Source organism: Lissotriton vulgaris, chromosome 1_1 (assembly GCF_964263255.1).
Source record: "Lissotriton vulgaris chromosome 1_1, aLisVul1.2, whole genome shotgun sequence".
In the NCBI taxonomy this organism is placed as follows: Eukaryota; Metazoa; Chordata; class Amphibia; order Caudata; family Salamandridae; genus Lissotriton; species Lissotriton vulgaris.
Window position 1 is genome coordinate 1,946,167,119 of NC_141685.1, and position 22,744 is coordinate 1,946,189,862.

At 40.8% G+C, this 22,744-nt stretch overlaps 1 protein-coding gene across 2 annotated transcripts in view; it reads left to right on the plus strand.

Moving 5' to 3' along the window:
- Nucleotides 1–22,744, plus strand: part of TMTC2 (transmembrane O-mannosyltransferase targeting cadherins 2) — a 675,216-nt gene that overhangs the window by 375,026 nt on the left and 277,446 nt on the right. The window contains exons 5-6 of one of the 2 annotated variants that reach the window (XM_086919639.1): nucleotides 15,145–15,242; nucleotides 21,053–21,237. In XM_086919639.1, coding sequence (XP_086775765.1) covers nucleotides 15,145–15,242; nucleotides 21,053–21,237 — 283 coding nt within the window. The remainder of the gene's footprint in view (nucleotides 1–15,144; nucleotides 15,243–21,052; nucleotides 21,238–22,744) is intronic. The other variant, XM_086919642.1, reaches the window with a different exon arrangement.

The following is a 22,744-nucleotide window of genomic DNA, read 5'->3' on the forward strand; positions in this document are numbered from 1 at the left end:
GAGGAACTGTCATGTCTCCAGGAAGAGGAAAAAGATAATACGGGAAGTATACCCAAGCGCAGCATCATGATTGTGCGCCTTGCACCGTGTGTAAGAGTATATTCCAAATACGGCTGTTTTTGTTTGTATTCTTGAGAGTCAGCATAAGTCTTGTACATAGATAGTTTAGTACAGTGGGAGTGATCAAGCTCATAACTCAATTTGGGAGAAAAGTTTTTTAGAAAGAGTTTGAGTTGTGCAGGTGTCCATGATGACAGCATTTCTACACTGATTTTTGCTAAGTGTAAGGCCTCTCCCATATTTTTGGAAAAAATAAAGTACGCGGAATCGTTACTAAATGTCTCGACTTTTAACAAATGTCGTAGAGTACCCTCTTTTGCATGGAGAAGGTTATAGGCCCACCTGATGATGCTTGCTACTGCTGTCGCGTATGCGCTTGTGATCATACATTCCAGTCTTAGTGCCTGTACAGGTGTCGAGTTGGAAACTTTCAGTAATTTTTTTAGTATTTTGCCTTCATTTAAGTCCATATAACTCCATTGTTTTAAGGGAATATATTCAGAGGCATATGAAAGAACCGGGGGAATCTTAGCTCTATAGATTTTTATTAGTGCCGAAAAATGCCTGCTTCCAGTGGCCGTGTACAGGCGTGACATGGCCCCAGCATGTAGATCACTTTTCCTTTTCAAATGGTCGATTTGTTTGCTGTTACTCATATTATACGAAAAAATTCTACCAAGATAGGTATATTCCTTTGTCTGCTCCAACGTCTCTCCTCCCAGTTTCCAATGGTACCTCACACCTTTTTTCTTTTTTGAAAATGCAACTACTTTAGTTTTACTTATATTTGGAATTAAAAAATGTTCTTTAGAGTAGTTGTATAAGAGATCCAAAAGACTTTGAAGTCCAAAAGGCGTTAAATCGAACATGACTATATCGTCCGCATACAGCAAGGCATGTATGCGCTGATTGGCAATCTTCGGAGGAGTACATAGCCCTTTTGTAGATGCGACGGTAGGTATGGCAATCCACTCTGTGCAGTGGCTTCCAGCTACCACTGTGTGATGTCGGCTCCTCACATGGTGACCGTGTGAAAGCAGCTGCACATCGTGGCACCATGCTAGTTGGCAGGTCTGCAGCAGACATTAAGAGTAATGGCACTCCCTCAAAGGTCTTTTTGTACTTTTCTCTCTAAACTATCAGTGACGGAGCATCACATCTGGACCCTCATTCCATAAATACCACTGATGAGGTTAGCAAGCCAATGTGACAGGCAACTGGTCCTCCATTTCATGTCTGTGCAGTTTGCTTACTGAGGACTAGCTGGCCATGGGTCCTTTACAGGGTCATAGCCCTGAAATCCATGCAGAGCCCACCTTTTTCCCTAAAAGAACTCGCCCGACCGGAACCCTGATTTCCAGCCCCCTCCTCCCCCCTTCTTTTCCCGGCCCACTGACCTGTAGAGGTAGGGTTCTTAGAGTTGGGATACCTCCGGGTGACTACGCGCTCTATAAAATTTTTTAATAATAATAATAATAATAATGTGATGCTGTAAATGAAGGTTGGCGGGATCTGCGGATGGGACTTTGAAAGAGATTGTGACTCTCTTCTGTAGAATGGACAGATCACAGCCCTGTTCAGAGAAGTCGAAAAATGTAAAATTCAGAACAAAGCAGAAGATTGGCCCCTCTGACCTGCCCAGAGCTTTGAAGTTCAGCAATAGCGCAGTCCAAAGCATGAAGCACAGTACACCCATAAAGGCCCAGTGGTATTTATTGGGGCCACTCTTACTTTTTGTATATTTACATTAGTGATGGCTCTTTAACTACAAAGATTTCAAGCAATTTTTAGAATATCTGTATGGTTTTGAAACCTCTCCTCAGAGGCTGAATTCTAAACTAGTACAAATCAGTCGACCTGTAGCAGAATCCAACCGGATTGCACTCCTGGGAAGGGAAGAGAGAAATTCAATTTGCAGGAAAGGGGATACAGTCTCCTTATTTAAACCAACAATCACAAAATGATATCCCCCTTCCTAGTGTACAAAATTACTACCCAAAAGAAGCTTTGCTAGTGATGGAAAAGGTCCTTATTTCTTTGGTAGGCCCTCACCTACTCTTGTAGTGGCATGCTTCATCATAGGGTCTCACCCCGGTCCCTAAAAACCAGAATGGGCTTGACCATATTTTAGGAAGCAATTTGAATATTTTTCCTAGCCGTGGTACCTAAAAATATTAAAATATCTCAAACCAACCTTGGTATTCCTTTATTAGTGGTTGTTTGAGTATGTCAACATTAACTTATAAAACTTACAAAAAAGTGGGAGTAAAGATACATCTGTACTATTACCCTTAACTATTAGTTGACATGTTTCAGCCCTTTAATTATGGCCCGGATCAAAACATGCACTGCTCTTTGTGCATACAAGGTGAAGTATTGATTGATTCCGTCACTTTTTCCCGTTTGACATCTCACAGTGAACGACCAGGACCTGCGCACCCCCTCCCCTCAGCACCTCGAGACCCTCTCGGGTGAGTAGTTATACTTAACAAACCCCTATTTGATTGATTGATTGATTGAGGTATTACTCGCTTCACTATGGCCTAAATAGATCTTGATTCCTTACTAGGGAGTTACTAATGCCACGTGGGGGTTACACAGGAGCATGCCCCTGTAGTCACACATTTGTTAAGGGTGACATGATGCATCTAAACCTACTTGGTCTTCCCGGTCTCATTGGCGAGGCCCATTATGGAACTCTAAATTAGCCATTTAGTACCTTTGCTGTAAATATTAGTGCTCCTACAATGTCTCACTTTGTGAGGCGAGGTGTATTTGTAAATCCCACTATCACATGTTGATGGTATCCTGGCACTGAACTTAAATAAGCGATTCTGGGTTCAGCCTCCCAGTGGGATTAAGAATATCTACATATTTTAAGATTCCACCACCACAATGAAAAGAAGTCATGTGGATTTGAAGGGATTTCTACCCTTCTTATGTATTCCTGTATCTTACTACTTCTTTTCTCTCACACTCTTTATCTAGGCATAGTTTGAGAATTAAATATCTCTTCCGAAAGAGAAGAGGTCTAGGAAAATCCATTGCCAGTGGCTAAGTTGATAGTAGCAAACCTGCCTGCCAAATAGTAAGAAATCACACAAATATTTTCCTCCTTCTTGGGTTGCCTTAAATAGAATCACTCTTCCAACAAATTATGTAATCTGTGAGCCTTGCCATACAGAATTATAATTTGCCAATTATTACCTGCTTTCTTCTAGCAGTATGGGTGTACTGCTGTAAGATGTATGTACGTTCATGGTATTTCTGTAGTGAAAACCTCCCGTGCATGGCCAATGCCAAATGTAAAGGCAACAAGTTATAGAAGAGGAAGTTGGGTTGCGGATGGTTAATGCTCTGTGATGTAATGCTCTTTAAATGGAGCACCACTGAGGCTGTTCAAATGGATACTGAAGTATTGTTCAAGATCCTGGGTGCATAGATAGAAAAGGCCTTGCTGTATTGTTTGAAATGTTTTACAATTCTTAGTCTGCAGTGTGATGTTGCCCTGGCTTTGAGTTTGCTGAGAACCACCAGAGATGCTGAGCTTGTCTGCAAGATAATCGGGAGTGCTGGTCATGATGGCTTTGTAAATGATACAGCTGGTTTTGAAGATGATTCGGGCCAGCAAAGGGATCCAAAAGGAGTTTCATTACAATGGAAGTGATCATATTTTTTAAGGCTCTGAATGAGACGCGCTGCCCGTGTCACATTCCCTTAAGGGTTGACAGCATGGAGTCTGGAAGCCCATGTAGTGGGGCATTACCACCGTCCAGATGAGAGAGTATGAGGGCTGTAACTACAGTTCCTAAATATAGTTCAGAAGAAACAGTTTGATTTTCTTTTGGAGAGAGATCTTATACCAGGCCGTCTGTGTTTTTTGGAAATGTGTTCCTTGAGGGTGAATCTCAGTGACCTGGCATTCGATGAAAGTTAGGGTTAAAAGCTGTCAAGGTTCATGTCATTAAGACAGGGCTCTACTGTTTCTTTTTTGTTGTCCTTGGCAAATAACAGGAATTCTGTCTTGGTTTATTCCAGCTTCAGGTAGGCTTTGGATGTGCAGGTCTGACTGATGAATAATCAGGATTTGAGGAATTGGATAACTGACGCGGATGAGATTTCAAGTTGAGTATCATGAGCATATTGGTGAATCTTGATGCTATTATCTGTGAGTAGAGCACCAAATGGCTCTATGCCGAAATTGAAGATGGACTGAGACAGTATGGAACCCTGGAATACTTCTCAGGTGATAGGGTTCCTTTGTGACCTGGAGGTGCTCATGTCAACAACTGGTGTCAGTTGGAAAAGTAGAAGAGGAACCAATAAAGGACATTGTTGGTAAATCCCATTCAAGACTCAAGGGTGCTTATAGTGGATGGTGGAAGGTGTTGAAGGAATATGTTTGCTGTGTTCAATCATAGCATTCTGATGGATTTTATGATGTCATGGCATTGTGTGGTTCATTGTCTTGTGTGAGAATTGGCTAACTAAACATACTTGGAGTCTAAATTGACTCCAATGCATTGTTTGTAATTATGTAATGCATACCTGCTTGGTACATATATGTTCAGGTTTAAAAGAAATTGAAAAACAGTGTGGTTTAGAACTCCCATTGATAGAATATTCTGCACTAGATAATGCTTCATTGCTAGAACTGTCGTACAGTGAGTATACTTAGTCAGTACTAAGGCATCATGTTGTTGCGAGCAATATTTCATTTGGTTAAAAACACGTTTTTGCTTTATTTCATCCCAGGCATTCAGAAACAAAGATGTAATTTCCCATTCTAAATCTGGAGCTCAAATCGTTTGTATCCCTGAAACTCTGTCAAATCATACACCCACTGTTTTAAGGAGCACAGCTTTGTCTAGTCTAGAGTGATGTCTGGCACCATGAAGCTACATTGGCATGACCACTCTGTTTAGAAATTATTGAGCTGCCTTTGTTCTGGCCTGGATGAAGAGTGTATCTTGAAAAAAGGTTAGTTGTATTCATTGTATTAATATTGTTCCTTAGTTTCTGGCAGGGCCTAATGGTCGTAGATGAGGATTATTTGGCCTCACTGAAAGGATTTATAAAATGAAGCAAAATGGGCCCATAACCTTCCCTCTGGTTTAGATCTTACAGCTTGTGAAAAGAGGAGATAACATTTAGATCCCCCCCATCGAAATACTTGTTCAGAAGAATCAGTCAGATTAGCTATGAGAAGATTGAATGATAGCTAACTCCCTAAGTGTTCAGAAACACTAATTTGCACCTCAAGTGAAGCCATTGTATTTTCCGACATCAAGGCACATAGGATATGTTTACAGACACTTATCATTAAGAGAAGAAAGAAGATGCTTTGTTTAATGCTGTCATACTCATGAGGCCAACAACCTAATTCTTCCAAACTGTACCCCAATTTCATAAACTGATATGTTTTTGTATAGCATGCTACTCACCTGTGATGGTATTCAGGCACCTGTCTCCCTCGTGCATTTATTCAAAGAGCAGTCACCAGCTTCTTGCAGAACACAAGAAGCTATGAGGAGGCGTTGATGTGATGCTGAAGGTCGTGCCATGCTTTGGGGTTTTTGCAAGAGAAAGTGCAGCCTCTGGCTTTGGTTTTGAGAATGCGGAGTACGTGTTCAAGTGAAAGTCCAGCTGAGCATAGGTGCCTGAGAGGTTTGTGGAAGCATACACAGCTTTTGAGGTAGGCTGGGCCGTAGTGCTTAATATGTGTGTGTGTGAGGAGTTTTAACTGCGTGCTTTTGGGTATGGGGAGCAAGTTAAGTTCTCTGAGAGGTGGCATCATGTGGGTGCAGCGAGGTAGGTTAAGGATGAGTTTTGCTGCAGCGTTTTGGATGGTTTGGATCCTGTTAATGATTCTCTTGGTGATTCCGGCATTGAGTGCGTTGCCGTAGTCCAGTCTGCAAGAAATTAGGGTCTGTGTAACCGTTTTCCTGGTGATCCTCGATGGCTACTTGAAGAACTTGTGCAGCATCCTCAGGTTGTGGAACAGGTGGATGTCACTGCTTTAACTTGGGCTGTCATGTCAAGCTTGTCGTCCAGGATAATCCCTACATTTCTGGTGTGATGTAGACTTTCATCATCCCAGTGGGCTTAACCGTGAAACTGATTACTGCATTTTGGTTTTGCTAAGTCTGGGACATGGACTAGATTGCTTTCTATCCCATAAATTATTTCAGAATTATTAGACTTCCTTCAGCATTCAAAAATAGCAAGTGCTTGAGTCGGGGAAGGCAGCAGGACTCCATAACTATTTTAAAAGGAAGGCTCATCCACAGAGCCAGGGCAGGGGGAAGATCCTTCTCTCACATTGCGGCAAAGACCTGGAACGAGCTCCCGGCGGACATCAGACAAGCCCCCTCCCTTAGCACCTTCAGGAAGTCCCTCAATACCTAGCTCTTCGGCTAAGCAGATCTGCGGACCCCACCCCTCCAGCGCTTTGAGATCCTCACAAGTGAGAAGTGTGCTTTCAATCCCGATTGATTGATTGGGAGGGAAGGAGGGAAATCTTCTTAATCTTGTAAAATTTTTACTGAACTCTCGATTTAGCCTCATTTTTTGGAACATGAAATAAATCAGTCCAAATTTTGTCTCAAATAAGCTAAAATTATGAAAACTTTTTGATTTGGACTCATTAGATAATTTTCAGTGATTACTAAGAATAGCTAACAATTATTTGTTATTTTTAACAATTGGGGATTTCCTTAGAATGACCGTCCTTAGCTGAAAACAATTACACATTGTAATCGTTCTTAGAAGAGAGAGAGAATGCATCGTACTGCCAAAGATGGCAATGGAAAACTTGTCAGGTTTTATCTGAGAGTCTGAGTGAGGCCTGTCGTTTGCACTCAAAATTATTAGCCTATGGAATTTAGAAAGTAATTGCTCTATATTTCTTATGGTTATGCTTGATATTAGTTTCTGTGGCTCTGTGAGAACGGGTCATAACAAAAAAAAATACTTAAATAACAGTTCATCCCCACGATAAGTGTTCACTGTGGATCCTTTAAACCCACTACCATCTGTTTGGATGAGGGTACCAAACATAGTTTCAGGCGTTAGAGATCCAAAACTGATTTTCAGGTTACCAACATAAAATAACTTAGGCTACTATGAATCTTCAGAGATTTCCTTCATAAAGTTCGAGGTTATCCTGAAAATCAGGAGTGGACTAGGTCCTCTGGAGTCCATGTTGGACCAGCCCATGGCGTATAACATTGGGATCAACAGGTATATATTCTGCTGGGCTGACAAAGCAGAAGCAGAGCTTATGGCGCTGTCGTGCCATGTGGTCTACTGGCATGTGCAAGGAGGGGATAGACGCAGTGCTTCTTTACAAATGTAGTACTATTTTGTAAATACGTACAAGCAGGGAGTGGGATGAAAAAACTGGAGCTCTCAAACTGGCATGGCCGATGTATTTAAGGGCATTGCTTAAAAACACCTAAGCTTAAAATCTGGTATGTAACTGTTATCACGCATCTTTTAGCACGAAATACTGTTACAACGAAACTATTACAACGCAGGACCTTTTACAACGAATACCTTTACAACGCATTACATTACAACGCAGATACTATTACAACGCATACCATTACAACGTAAGTATAGGTAAGTTTGTCTTTTTTTTAAAACATTTATTAGGGGTATTGGGTTTTGGGGTACAGGGGTATTTTTAGGTTTCAGGGCTGGGTTTGAGTTTTGGGGTACAGGGGTATTTTTAGGTTTCACGGTTGGGTTTGGGGTACAGGGGTATTTTAAGTTTCAGGGTTGGGTTTGGGTTTTGGGGTACAGGGGTATTTTTAGGTTTCAGGGTTGGGTTTGGGTTTTGGGGTACAGGGGTATTTTTAGGTTGCTGGGTTTGGGTTTTGGGGCACAGGGGTATTTTTAGGTTTCAGGGTTGGGTTTGGGTTTTGGGGTACAGGGGTATTTTTAGGTTTCAGAGCTGGTTTTGGGGTACAGGGGTATTTTTAGGTTTCAGGGCTGGGTTTGGGTTTTGGGGTACAGGGGTATTTTTAGGTTTCAGGGTTGGGTTTGGGTGTTGGGGTACAGGGATATTTTTAGGTTTCAGGGTTGGGTTTGGGTTTTGAGGTAGAGGGGTATTTTTAGGTTTCAGGGTTGGGTTTGGGTTTTGGGGTACAGGGGTATTTTTAGGTTTCAGGGTTGGGTTTGGGGGTACAGGGGTATTTTTAGGTTTCAGGGTTGGGTTTGGGTATTGGGGTACAGGGGTATTTTTAGGTTTCAGGGCTGGGTTTGGGTTTTGGGGTACAGGGGTATTTTTATGTTCCAGGTTTGGGTTTTGGGGTACAGGGGTATTTTTAGGTTTCAGGGTTGGGTTTGGGCGTACAGGGTATTTTTCTGGTTCAGGGCTAGGTTTGGGTTTTGGGGTACAGGGGTATTTTTTAGATATATATTAACAAATTCTTTAATAAAATTTAATTTAAATAATTAAATTAAAAAATTATAAATTACATTATTTTAAAAAAGTATATACTTACCTATACTTACGTTGTAATGGTATGCGTTGTAAGGTATCCTGCGTTGTAAAAATTGCGTGCTAATGGTATGCGTGGTGAAAGTATGCGTGCTAACAACATACATCCTTAAAATCTGTGCTTAGCATAGTGCGCTGCCTAACTGGTATTCTGCTGTTTCTGTCTTTGCATCCAGACCCACAATACATTATGCATGCAACAATCCAGGACTATTGGATTTGTCAATGATTGTTAGTTGCATAAGATAAATAAGCAACTATGGCTTTGTTGTATACAATATTGAAAATGCTTTGGTTCTGAAATAATGAGACTGTGAAATAACTATAACGAGTCTCTTCGAACTTGCATCAAAGGCAGTGAAGGGGGGACTGCTGCACAGTTGAGATTTATTTTTCGCCCTGAAGGTGAGGATAAAAACGGAGAGCCAGATAGGGGCCTGTCTCAGTAGCTTTTAAGAACTGCTGGTGCTGGCCACTAGCAGTACCCGGCCCACTAAACCCTGCGTACAAGAGCCACCCATTAAAGACAACTAAAGTTATTGGGTGTAAAGACCTGGTGTAATTGTGAGAACGGGTTTTTGCGTGTTAAGTAAATGGTACTTTTCATCAGTGGACACATCTCAGGCCAGTACATGTAGTTACGGTAACGGTGTAACTGCTGCTGAATTTCAGAGACGATGTGTAATGGAAATTACTAGGTAAACACCCGAATGCCAGCTTCCAGAAGCTGCACTTGGTGCCAACTCAGGACACCTTCCTATAAATGCGATCAGAATACAGGCCTCTCTGAAAAATCGCTTCTTAATCATCTCTTTCAACTTTGGAAAGCGTACTTCGTGCCATTGGGAATATGCCAACCAGAGTACATAAATAAAGATGTTGAAGCCCAAACAGGCTAATTGGTTTTCCCCTGGGATCATGACCTCATTATCCACTTCTGTAAAATCCTTTTAACCATATGACCCTTACCCTTTCAGACCAAGCACATAATGTTGTAATTGGGAAAAGGGTGACATTGATAAGACCACTTGCCATTATTAGCAAAGTGTATTTTGATTTGATGTGTATCATGGGAGTAAGTGGAAATGGAAGATGAAAAGGCTGTGTCCCTTTTAAGAGGCTTTTGCTGCGTGGCATGTTGACTTCAGGAAGCCTGCGTGCTATAGTTTAGTACATAATGGCATGTTTTATTGCTAGTTCTTAGCAAGCTGTCTTGAGGCTCAATAAAGACGAATAATAAATAAGAAAAATAATTTACATTTTAATATGCTACTTTTTGTTTGTTGTGTGTATTAATATAGAGATATTCACACAACTCAACAAGGCGCAGCCTTACCATGTGTTAGCCAGTGGCTCTCAAAATGCATTCATGCTGGACTGAAGACGCGAGAGAGAACGCCTTCCTCTTCTGGCAAACAGCCATATGTCCTCTTATATTGTGCTTTGTGGGAATCAGATGATGCTGTCTACAGTGAGCATGTTTAGAAAAATACCATGGAACCAGATGAGTCCTCATGGTGATCGTAAAGTCTCACTGACCCAGACAACCATCTTTGTAAAGGACAAAGAGCTATGGGACCTAGTCCTTATACGGTGCGCTGTAAGGTAAAGTGCATGTGTTTTAATGCGGAAACATTAAGCGTGAGCCTCCGAAAAACATTCAGTAGCTACATGGACGTACAGTTAGAGTAGTAAACGCCATCTTTGTTGAGGTAAGCGCTAGTCCTCATAAAGCTTGTGACATTGAGGTTTGTGTGGAATGCGTTGAGTCGGAGTGGAGTGTCTGTGGCCCCTCCATGAGTCCATGTGCAATAGCCTTTGCATACTGCTGTGTGTCATTCTTTTTAATCAATTTTGTGTACAAGTCCTTTAATTAGCAGGAATAAGTTAAACACCATAGGCAACAATCCCACAACATAGTGCTACTTCGATAAATTATACTCCTATACCAATAATTCTTAGCCTATTTGCTGGGTGACCAATACCAAAGAAAAAGAGACGAAAACGCTAAAAACAAAGTAACTTTGTTCAACTGAATCATCGAAAACTTTAATCAATCATATGTCAACGGTAAAAACTTGCATCATGATCTTAAATGTAATACCTTACAGTCAGGGTGCTCCAGGGGTGAAGGATATGTGATTTTAGTCTACATTTGCCAAGCATACAACAACTTTGTTCGAAGAAGCTCTCTCATGTTCAGTTGGGTAAATAATCCTTCTAAATGCCGTAGTAGAATCTCCAACCCTCCATTCTACTAGAAGTAAACGGTCTGGTAGTGTCTGTGTGAAAGAAACCATGCTCCCTTCCCTTGTAGTAGAGACTAAGCCAGGCCTTTGGCTACACAGAAATCTGAACCTCATTGATGACAAATTCGTGCACACATGAGACTTCTTTGTTGTGTTGTCTATGTGCTTGGGTCCTGGAAAAAAAAGAGTATTCTACAATCTCCTAATTTTACTTACTTTTTAAACCCTGTCATTTTAAATATTTCATTTGAGAGCAACATCAATAATTCCACTTTTACAGACACAGTTCCTTCTGGGCCCCTTGAATTGCTTCCAAAGACCATTGCCAGGTAAATTGCAATTTCTCAGCAGTTGTAAATGGAATGTTGGGCCGGGAAAAGTCTCCCTGCACTTCTGCAGAGTCTTCCCTTCTACCGACCTTGGGACTTCGAAGACTCAACCTTTGGCAGCTCTACTTGGCTTTCCAGTCTAGACGCCATCTTCAGCACAGACCTGGTGCTCCATACTTCAAGTCTCTATTGTCTGTGTTTTGGTTAACCTCTCAATTGCTGTTCATTTTGGGCTCCATAACCTACACACTAATCATCTCCTATGACACACCTTTACTCAGCCCCATCAGTAGTTCCACCATGATTAATCTTTGTTATTCAAGGAATTGCTTTATTTTTATGTCTGAGGCTGTACAATAGTCGTCCCGTAAAGGATGACTTTGCATCTTAAATCTGAAGCAGAATAAACACTGAGCAATCTGAAGGTGTTTCTCGTGTGTAATGAAATCCATCTCTTTGCTGAGCTACATCCGTTTTATTTACTTTGAACTTCTGATGCATAGACCTGCTAAACAGCCCTCACCCATGTGAGCTTTAATGAAATGGACAACCATTTGCATAATTGGCACTATGGTGATACAACTCCGTGCACAGTGCCTCTACTCAGTTACGAGATGGAGGAGAGAAGTTGTGCACAAACTCCTGAGTCCCTAATTGGTCCACTAATATTTTTAAGAAAATGTAAAACTCTTCAACCAGTATAATAAATGCATGAATGCATGTTCTGGAGATAAACCCCACTGGTGTGGGTGGTTTCTTCTTTCCTCTTCACCTTAACTCTAAAAAGCATGAAATAAATAAATAAGTAAGTGAAATGTTCACAATGACTTTATCTTTAAAGTACTGAATATGTTAACCAGTTAGACTTGGCATAACCAAGAAATATAGGTTGAAAGTCTTTACAGAAGTTCAGCCATACCCTACATATAGGAACGTCATCCACTTTCCAAACCATCATGCATTATTCACCATTAGCCTTTTTTGTACCCAGAAGCCAGTGCAAACTAGTCATGTCTTGCTCTCTAATGTGTTTCGACTAAGCTCAGTGGGGATACTTACAGAAAACAGCTGTATTCTAGTTGTTCATCTACGCTCTGCAAACTGTAGCTAGTATCCAAAATATATCTCTACGTTTTATTTTGTCTAGTTCTTCATTTCAATGCATTATTTACAATAATTGGAACGTGTAGTGACCGTATGCTGTGTTGTACTTCGTTGAAGTCTCCGACTACTGTGGATTTTTGATTTCTATTCCTTATGTTGTTTTTGTGCTCATGAGATTATATTGTTTTTTTTTCCTTTTATCTGTATGTGTTGTACACCCAGTGTCGTAGTGCATTAAAAAAGTATAGGAGCTTTGATGCTGTACGAAATGAGGGCGGGTTGTGGGGGAATGTTTTAGGAGTGGCAAAAAACCCCAAAATATTCTGTAACTTTTTTCGGTCTTTCACGTTCAGGTGACTACCTATAAAATAAATCACAGCTTAAATAAAAATTATACGCAAGTTATGTTAAATAGTGGGATATAGACTAATGTACATTATGAAACCTCTAAGTTTATGCTCTGCACCAGAGAGCTACAGGATTGAATCCTGGTTGGCGCAGTAGAGAATAGTACGTATATATGTTTAGGACAACAAGGTCCCAGTTTGTGACCGAAAGCACTGTGAACATGGAAGTCATTATTTTAAATTTACCTTACATACGGTGTAAAGTAGGCTGCTACAAAATGTGGAAAAAGGTTTAGGATGAAGTGCTTACAAAATAAAATTTTACTAATAACCAGAATGTACGTAGTGCAATTCTTTTTTTATAACGGTCTTTTAAAAGGACACACGGTTTAGCTGGTAGCTCCCTTACCAAACCTGTCAAAAAGAACAAGTGTGTCAACAGAAAGCTACAAGTAATTCCATCAGTTAAAGTCATTAAAGGGCACCTTGAAAAGTACTGACTTTAAGGGGTGAATGTTTTGCCAATGTGCAACATTACGTCCATCATCTTGTGTGTTTTGCTGTTTAAACAAAAGAAACATTGCTGCTCATGGGGATAACAAAGCAGACCACTACACGCTAGAATAATAAAAGTTCATACAAGTGGTGGTAGCACACTAACAGCTTTGATAATTACTTGCAAAATAAATTAACGATTCAGGATGACCGGTGAAAGGTAGAGATATTTTAACACTTAAAAAGTGAAATCAGAGGAAGGTTCAGAGTCACTAACCTTAAAGTCTGACATAGGCAGTGGGAAAGTCATTGCAATCTTTTATAATGGAACAGCTAGCCCAGTTCTTCTTAAAAACAATGTGCTTCAGGGTCCACAACACACATGGTGTTAGGCATGGTGTTTGCCAAGAACCCCTCCTTCAGGGCGGTAGAAAGGGTCCTTGCCAGAAGTAATTGCGTTTGCCTGACTGGGGAACACCTACCAGTAGATCCTATTGGCTTAGGTTTCATTGAAACTTTCAAAATTGTTTTACATAAGAGACCTGTAAACAAGTGAAATGCTTTGTAGAAAAGCTAGGTTAGGAAGTGGCAGATAAATAGGTGTCTCTGTAGAAAAAGAAGTAATAAGGGTGTTGACACAGAGGTAGGTTTTCCATTATGTTTTATTAGTGTTCTTCTATGTGGTATAGGTGCCTGCTAGCAAGTTATGCCTAATTGCCTAATTGCTGACAATCGGTTATATATTTAATGCATCAGAGAGAGTGGAAAAACTGAAACATGATTTCAGAAACCTGGATTGGAGAGATGAGTTGTATGAAAGGTTGCAACTGCGGCGTCAAATCTGAGAAGTGCTTTAGGTTTGTTGAATTAAGAGAGGCTGTTGATTGTGACATGGTCATGTTGAGAGCAATTTGAAAGTTGAAATACTTAAAGGGAGTAATATTACAGCCCACTCTCAATGGCTGTGCTGGTTGCTAAAGGCCCTGAGCCAGAGTTATAAACTCCTACTGGAAACAAGTGCCTATAACAAGGGAGAGAACGTTTAACAACTAGTAAATCTTAAAGCGTAATTGCTATTCGGACATTCCACCCACTAAGGATAAAATGTTCTAAATTAAAAAGAAGAAACAAACATTAAAATATTATACACAGGTCTCCAGTCTCATAATAAATGCGGGGTTAGCCTGCTCCCACCAATCCTGGATCTGCTCTCAGCATTAAAGCAGCTCCAGGAATGGTTGTATTGGTGTCCACTGAGCAGGAAGGAAGTCCTTCCCTTTCCTGCTCATGGACACTGATCGAGACGAGAAGTGCGCACCCGGGGGGATTAGTACATGGTGACATTGGCACCGCAGCACCATACCATATTTTTTTAAGTTTTAGCCGCCACTCCTTATGTTTGCTAGTTATTTTTGTAATATTCAACTAAGGATCATTTCATTGTGTCCCAGTTACAGCAATCGGTACAGGGCTGGACCTTCATAGAGAATTTATAGTTTATATTTGAAGCCCTACTACAAACATTACTCAGACCTGGAACTATTCATGAAACTTGAGGTACACCATAGTACATCGGAATCAAAGCAAAGACATCAGGCCTTGATAACACGAAAATATGTTCATAACAAAAACATGACCTAGAGGAGGAAAATGAGATCTGGACAGTTATAAAAAGAGCCAGCAATTAAGGAAACGCTAGTTGTTTAAAAATACCACAGTTTTTGGGAAAGTTAAGGGTGAAGCTTGCATATTTATTGACTGCAGGAATTATTTAAAGACTAGCGTTAATTATATTTTATCCAGCTGCTAAAAGTCCCATTTATCTGGATTAAAACCATGGAAAGTAGATCCTTAAAAATAATTTATCACTGAACGTTTTGACAAGCAGCTGTTCAGCAAACTGTCCTCATGGCTTCTCTTTTCTCTGCTCTAGGCAAATTGTGATATGGCTTTCTCCTCTTTTGTGAGATTGAAGATCCTTGCTTTATTGCATTTGAACCTGAACGGTCTGTCAATAATCTTTCATATTTTAATAATGTTTTTTTGTCTTGTAGGGGATTATTGCTACAGGAAAACAGTCGCTTTTCTGAGGCTCTTCGGTACTATAAACTAGCAATTGGTAGCAGACCTACATTAGCATGTAAGTCATACAGTAAGTCTTTTTTTTTCTTTTCAGTGAAATTAGCTGATCTATTATGTATTGTCGGAAGACACATTGGTAATTGTTATGGTGTTTGACAGATACATATAGTTGCAATCCTTATCTTGTAGAAAAGTAAGAAATTATTACAAACCAAGTGCAAGGTGTATGTTGGTTGTGTATTTCGATTTAAAATTGAGATCTCGATTAGCCCACTCTTCCAAAACAGTGTGGTGCATTTGAGAATTTTTAATGTGGCACCGAAATGTTTCCTCTTTTACTGTTTTGCTTTGTGGTTGGAGACAGGGCAAGGACCTGGGTATCGTAATTTTGGCTCTACCGTTACACATCACAAATTCTTCATTTAAATGTGCATTTAGCACTACATACTTGTGGGTCCTAATGTTATTAACGTAAAGTGTTACACCTAAATCCAGTACTGAAGTGATTTTGATGTAGAACTAGAATTCATATATTTCATGTGCTTTAATTTATTCAAACGAAATATAGTCTTTAGGAATTGGATAAATCATCTTAACACTATTAAAATATTTTTACGGTAGAAACTAGAGAGATTTATGTAAACGTGTGCACTAATGTTTATGCATTGGTATTCATAATGTAGTTCTTAATTACCCTTTTATTTGTGATTTCAAAGTTACTTTACATTTAATTAAAGTGCAACATGAATCTAAAGCTGAATTTATATACTCACGTGTGTCAATCATTTGTAGTTGTATGTGCACAACCAACACGTATTAATGTGCCCCTATTGAATAAGATGCGTAAATTGACTCGAATAGGCCTGTTTTTCTTTCTGCATAAAATATAGTTTTCCATTTCTACTTGCATTTATTTTTCCTTGTAAGTACGTTCACATGGTTTGTTAGTTTGAGAATAGATGAAACTCTATACTAGCGATAGAGTGCCTGAGGAGAAGACCTTGTCAAAGAACATATAGAGCCAGGGCGTTAACTGTAGTAATGTTTCATAGTGTCGCAGGTGACCAAAGATGATGATGTTCTCGGAATTTGCCTGGGAGAGTCTGCTGATGTTGCAGTTCACAACATGAGAATGGAATGGTCAATAGAACACCTGATAGTGTGATCAATGGGTGTTACCCAGATGATTCTTGTGGTATTAACTAGTCTTTCCACAGGTTGATGTTGGCCACTTGTCCATTGTACTTTGAGAGTTAAAGGCCTCTGTGCTTACCCCTTTGATTCTTTGCTGAGTTTGGCTTAGGCTAACACATATTTCCCTGTCCCTAGAATACTCATGACTGAGCTTCTGAAATGCTGACACCTTCCCGCATCCTTCCCACAATCTCCTCTTTTTCTAAATTCCACAACTTTTTGAGACTGCTCTAGATTAAATTACCTTTAATAGCTTTAGACTCTAGATTTGAGGACTTTGGATATTACTCATGTTTAAGAGAGAAGATCAAAGACTCTTCTCTGTGCATCAGATTCTGCTGTTAATTCTTTGTATTTGCTGGGACTGAACTTCTTATTTGTCTCATATTATGCGCCTAACCTTCTTCAGGAGATTTGGCGATCTAGTTTTATTCTGTATCTCTTCATCATTGTATTGAGATTGATTTATGTTAACCTGACTGCTAACATGTAATGAAACGTCTTGACTTTATTTACTGATTCCTGGTCCTTATTGTGTAGCCAAAAGGGTTACGCTGTGTGACAATGTGCTAACTCTCATCACCTCTTGGTCGCATAGAAAGACCCATCAGATAACCAATGGTAAGAAGTTGACCCAAAGGTGGATGAGACTTTATTCACTTGGTAGAGGATGGGTCATGATACATAAAGGTATGGTCTGGCAGAAGACCATAGCCACATGTTGCTTAGAAGACCTGGCATGCTTAGTAGAAAAAAATGCTTAGGGTAATGACAGAAAAGCATTCATCAATGAGTATGCAGGAAAAAGTGGTGTCCCATTTGTTGTAGATTGGGAATTGGATAATATTGGGTGACTCTAAGGATATTAAAATCTGACACCACACTACTCCTTGTATTTGCTGTTAGCAGATTTCTGTTGAGTGTATGGTTCAGGCGCCAGCAGTTCTTGCCCCAGGTTGTTTGTGAGGAGCCAGCCTTTACTGAATTGTAAGTGTAGCCATGATTTAATTCATTGTCAACCTAGGAATTCATATAGAGGAACACTGATGCCCTGAGATACACAGCACTTTATGATTATGAGTTGCAGTTGTTTGTAGATTAATTGATTATTATATTGATATCTGATAGCATGAATTGACGATTATTGAGGCACTTACTATTTATAGACTTGATAACGTAATATTGACGTTTTTATCTATGCATGTTTTATATTGTTCATATGATTGCATAAAATTGGGACATTGGTGACATCACTGAATAGCAGTTCTAAGCTGTATATAGACCAGAAGAAATCTAATAATTGTGTCAATTTTTGATGTATCCTGATTGAGTAGGTTTGAAATATGAAAATGAAAGTCACACTGCGCATACTGGTCATTAAGCGGATACTGTTTAAGGCTAACCTATTTTACTACTGTATATATTAATGGCATTTTAATATGAATATCGATTTAAAAAAATATATGTTTTAATGTATTTATTACTGTGCAATTTAATGGTCGTATGACTGAATAAAGTTAATTTGAATGTGGTGTAAATTTATTTAAAGTGGGCACTAAGAAAAACCAAGGGTGGGTGAAGATTGAAAACAGCTGGAATGAATGTTGATGGGGATTATTGAGTTGAGTTGAGTAAGGTATTTATAAAGCACGGGCTGTCACTCCAGAAGGAGCATCCTGGCAGTATGTGGACAGAAGTTAAGGTAGACAAGAACTGTTTGTTGAGGCTCTGAGCATCTTATTCAGAGCCCTGTTTGGAGGGTCACAGGTCAAACAGGGGTACTACTATGGATTCTGAGCAACTGTACCAAGTACCCCTTCAGCATTTGACTCTCAGTAATAGCGTGGTTCAATCATTCCAAAGCTCCCTCGAGGGGCTTGGGGGAGTTGGTGAACACAGAAAAATACACACAGCAATAAATCATTGTCCAGCCAAATACTCCATTTTATTTCAAAGGAAGTATTTCATTTTACTGCTACTAACACAAAGGGGAAACCTGTCAGTCACAAACAGCTTCCACAATCCCAAGGTCAGGGCTCTAGTGTTTCTTAGGCAGTATCCCATGTCTCACTCCATCCTTGCTCTAGCGATAGTGATTATTCCCCATGCACTATCGGCACCATCCAGGATAAGCCTTACTAGTAGTCTATATCTCAAGAGTTCTGCTTCGACTGATTTATAGTCTAAGCGACAGCAGCTGGTCCTGGTGTGTTCACAGCACGCAGCCCATTCCAGCTGTGCTCGCTTACAAGGTTCGCCGACTTTTCTCTTGCACATGGGCAATTATCCAATTGGTGCCGCAGCGATCTCCTCACACCTCACTAAGGGAGTCCAATCGACAGGATTCCTCACTGGACCTCGATCCCTCCATCTGTCTCCTCTTCCTCACATGGCAGACAGGACTTGGCAGGCACTGGCACTCCTGGCTCCAGGGCAGGCCCTGGTGCTCCTGGCTCCAGGGTGGGCGCTTGTGCTCCTGGCTCAAGGGCAGGTGGTGGTGCTCCAGGGCACGTGCTGGTGCTCCTGGCTCCAGGGCAGGCGCTGGTGCTCCTGGCTCCAGGGCAGGCGCTGGTGCTCCTGGCTCCAGGACAGGTGGTCATGGATTCCCTTAGTGATGTCCTCTCACCCAGGTGGGAGACTAGCAGGCATTGGCCACGAGTCCTGTTCACAGGCAGAAATCTTGCAGAGCTTCCCCTCCATGCACAGTCCGACCGGCTGCTTGACAGGTGACAGCTTTTTTGGTCTTAAGTGCCCCTTCTTGTAGTCCATTTCCAGACTCCAAATGTGAATTCGAGTCTGAGTCTTTGGAGTTTGTTTGGTCTGCTTTCTTTTGAAGTGACCAGTCCTTTGCCCTCTCTTCCTCCCAAAAAAGTTATGTGGCTCCAAAGCTGATTGCCCCACAAGACTGCCCATGGGAGTGATTACAGTTTGCACCTGAGGTCTGGGTTTTGGTGGCGCAGCTCAGACCTATTGTAACATATAGTGAGATATAGATTCAGCCCTTCCAGCCATTGACTTTCCTCGGCCAGCCTCTTTTAGGCATTGGCTTGAGACTTTATCAGTCACATCTTGGCTGAGCCCAGTGGAATAGTCCTCTCTTGCATAATTCTGTTTGCTCTTTGAGTGTACCTTTCCACCTTCACAGGAGTTCCTTCTTCGAACTGACCTCTCAGCTGGCTACCTCCAATCTGTTGTGTTCTAATGTACTAACACTTAGCACATTAAACCCAGACCTGTTGGCTTTGCCAGTGCTTGTTATTAGTAGCAGTACATTAACAGTTTCCGCACAGTAGTGGCATAGGTTTTTTTCTCCTGTAATCGATACAATATTCATTGAATCGCCTTGTAGTTTTTGCTACCATTCATGTCACAGTACTATATATAGTTCACAGTAACAATTCACTCATAGCTCATGCTCATATTTGAACAAACAGAATTTCTGGCCTTTGTTCCCCCATACGGTATTTTTTATTTTCCTGCACCGTATATACTTTAATAGCTTGTAGTTCTTACTAGTGTCTAATGAATGGCAGCTAAGGAAACTAATATCGGAGGGCTTGATTCACATGTGTTTATAAGGTATGATTAGGTGCGCAGAAACAGCAATATAAAAAACATTAAATCAATATCCTGATACCGAGAATCTAGGTTTGGTGGACTTAATGGTTCCAAAGTCACAGAAAATCTCCCAAGTTTACATTTGCAAGGTGTTGGTATGTTGGCAGAATTGTGGGTGTACCTTTCGTGGTGGCCCTCCAAAGTGAAGTAGATACCCACCCAATCATATATTTGTTTGAATTCATAATCCGAGATTGTTTTCTGCCATGGAAAAGGGGTGGAGAGGAAGCAGTTGCTCCACAGGGTTTTCTATTTCACTTTGAGAAATGAAACCTTAATCAATCAAAAGCGCCTTTCCGCATCATTCTCTCCTGTTGTAAATTGAGCCTACGTAAATCTTAGACATTTGACTGCTCCAGAAATCGTTCCCCAAACGCAGAGACTGTGGTAACTCATTGAAGCCTTAGTAGTGCCTGCGATACTTCTCAAGTTTGTTTCTTATATATGACATTCTATTCTCTTTGAATATAATTTATAGTCGCACAGCATTTTTACAATATAACAGTTACATTTCGGCGAAAAAGATGTAGACGTGCCCTACTTGCGTTTAAATTGTTTGGAAACCGTGCCACTACTGAAGTGTTTTTACTAAGAAGGGGGAAACATCCTTTACAACAAAACGTTTTCCACGCAGTACCTTTACAACGCAGGAATTACAATGCAAGTCGTTACAACGACTTGCGCTGGAGGGCGCTGTAGGATAGGGAATAGTTTAATTTACTATCCAAAACCTTCCCTACTATCCACGGGGACTGGAGTTGGAATAGTAAATTAAACTATTCACTATCCAGCGCCCCCCAACTCAAGTCGTCGTAACTACTTGAGTTGTAATACCTGCGTTGTAAAGGCATGCGTGGAAAAAGCATGCGTTGTAACGACATACATCCCTAAGAAGGTATCACAAATGCCTCAATATCTTATGTTTTGCATTGTGACTAAAACTAAAAACTTTTCTTCTGTCTTTCATCACTATCTCTACAATCAGTCATGTATCACTGTATTTTGGAGCCTGTAACACTTGTGGAAACGTTGTTAAAGTCTGTAACCATCAGTTCTGCTCTTCCGCAGCTGCATACTTGAATACAGGCATTATCCTAATGAATCAGGGGAAGGCTGATGAAGCCAGAAGGACGTTTGTGAAGTGCTCAGAAATCCCAGATGAAAACTTGAAAGATCCTCACGCACACAAGAGCTCAGTAACAAGTTGTCTCTACAACTTGGGGAAACTGTTTCATGAAAAAGGGCAGTATGAGGTGAGTACAGCCTTTCAATTCAGCTAATTTTAATGTAGTGCCATTTATGGGAAAGTTCTGTGTCATTTTTAGTATGTTCTCGGTCAGTTACCATACGAGAAGACTAATGCCACTTAACCCCTTGCGTGCTGATGACAGAACGGTTCCGTCATCAGCATCGGTTGAGCTGTGCTGATGACGGAACCGTTCCTTCATGACTCCGCCCGCGCAAGGCGGAGTCAGCACAGGCGGGGAATACGCCCCGCACGCAAGGGGTTAAAGATTTACTTCAAGGCGTTCATGTACTTTTACTTGACACTGATTACAATGACTTTGTAAAGGGAGAAGAACTGTGAAAGGAACACCAAACTAATAGTGTTACAAAAAGACATCCGAAATTGAGAATGGATAAGCTGAAAGAAAATGAACTGAGCCTAAAGCCATCGAAAATGGAAAAACGTGTCTTGAATTCCACTGCGAGGTTTAGAAGTCTAGACCAAGTTCTGTCATATCTCATCTTCCAGAAGCACCAGCCAAATTAGTCTTGACTTTTTAATAGTTTTTCAGTCGTTCTAGTTTTAGCTGTAACATAGATGGGATTAGTGAAATTGTCCTAGGGTCTTTAGAAGAACTGCAGTTATTATTGTGTATAAAGAATAGACCTCATAAAGTAAACGCTGAGTTTCATCTCAAACCACTCACTTCTGAAAAATGGTTTGGACTTTGAAATCTCCCAACCCTCATGATCTCCTTCCTCGTTTGCAATTGAGGACAATAACAACAAATGAATGATTCCCTGCTTAGCACACTTTAGCATTTCATCATTTAAGGAAGGTCACGCACTAGGGGCCTTTTAGAGCCAGAGACTTAGGGCTACTGAAGAACGCACCAGGGGCCTCTTGATACTCTATAAATGTAAACTTACAATTCATTCATCTGCACTTAGCATATTAATCCGGAACCTGCGGGATAATAAAGACACTTAGATTGTACAGGTCCACCCAGCGCAGAGAATACATAAAAAATGGTTAGCATATATCAGTGGCCAGGCCCGGACTGGCCATAGCGGGCACTGGGCAATTCCCCGGTGCGCCGCAAGGGTGGGGGCCGGTTTTGAGCCCCTGGGGGCCGATTTTGTTACAGGGCCGTTTTTGCAGCATAGCTACAAAATCGGCCCTGCAACAAAATCGGCTGAAAACCGGCCCTAGCAAAGTGCTCGGCGGCACCTCCAACCTCCCCGAGTGGGAAGGGGGGAGCCGGCCGAGCACTTTGCCAGTGCCAGTTTTGTTCCCAGTCCGGCCCTGTCAGTGGCATACAGGAGCAGGCTGATTCATAGATATCTGTGGTACTTGAACAATTAGATCTGCTGATGGCAGTTCATTCCTAGTTCACTTTGCACAGAGCTACCCTACAGTCCACTAGGAACTGGATAAAGTGCTGCACAAACAAAATATGTTTCTACAAGGGAAAAATATTGTTATTTTTCTAATATAATATCACAAGCAAATACATTTACAAAATATCTTGG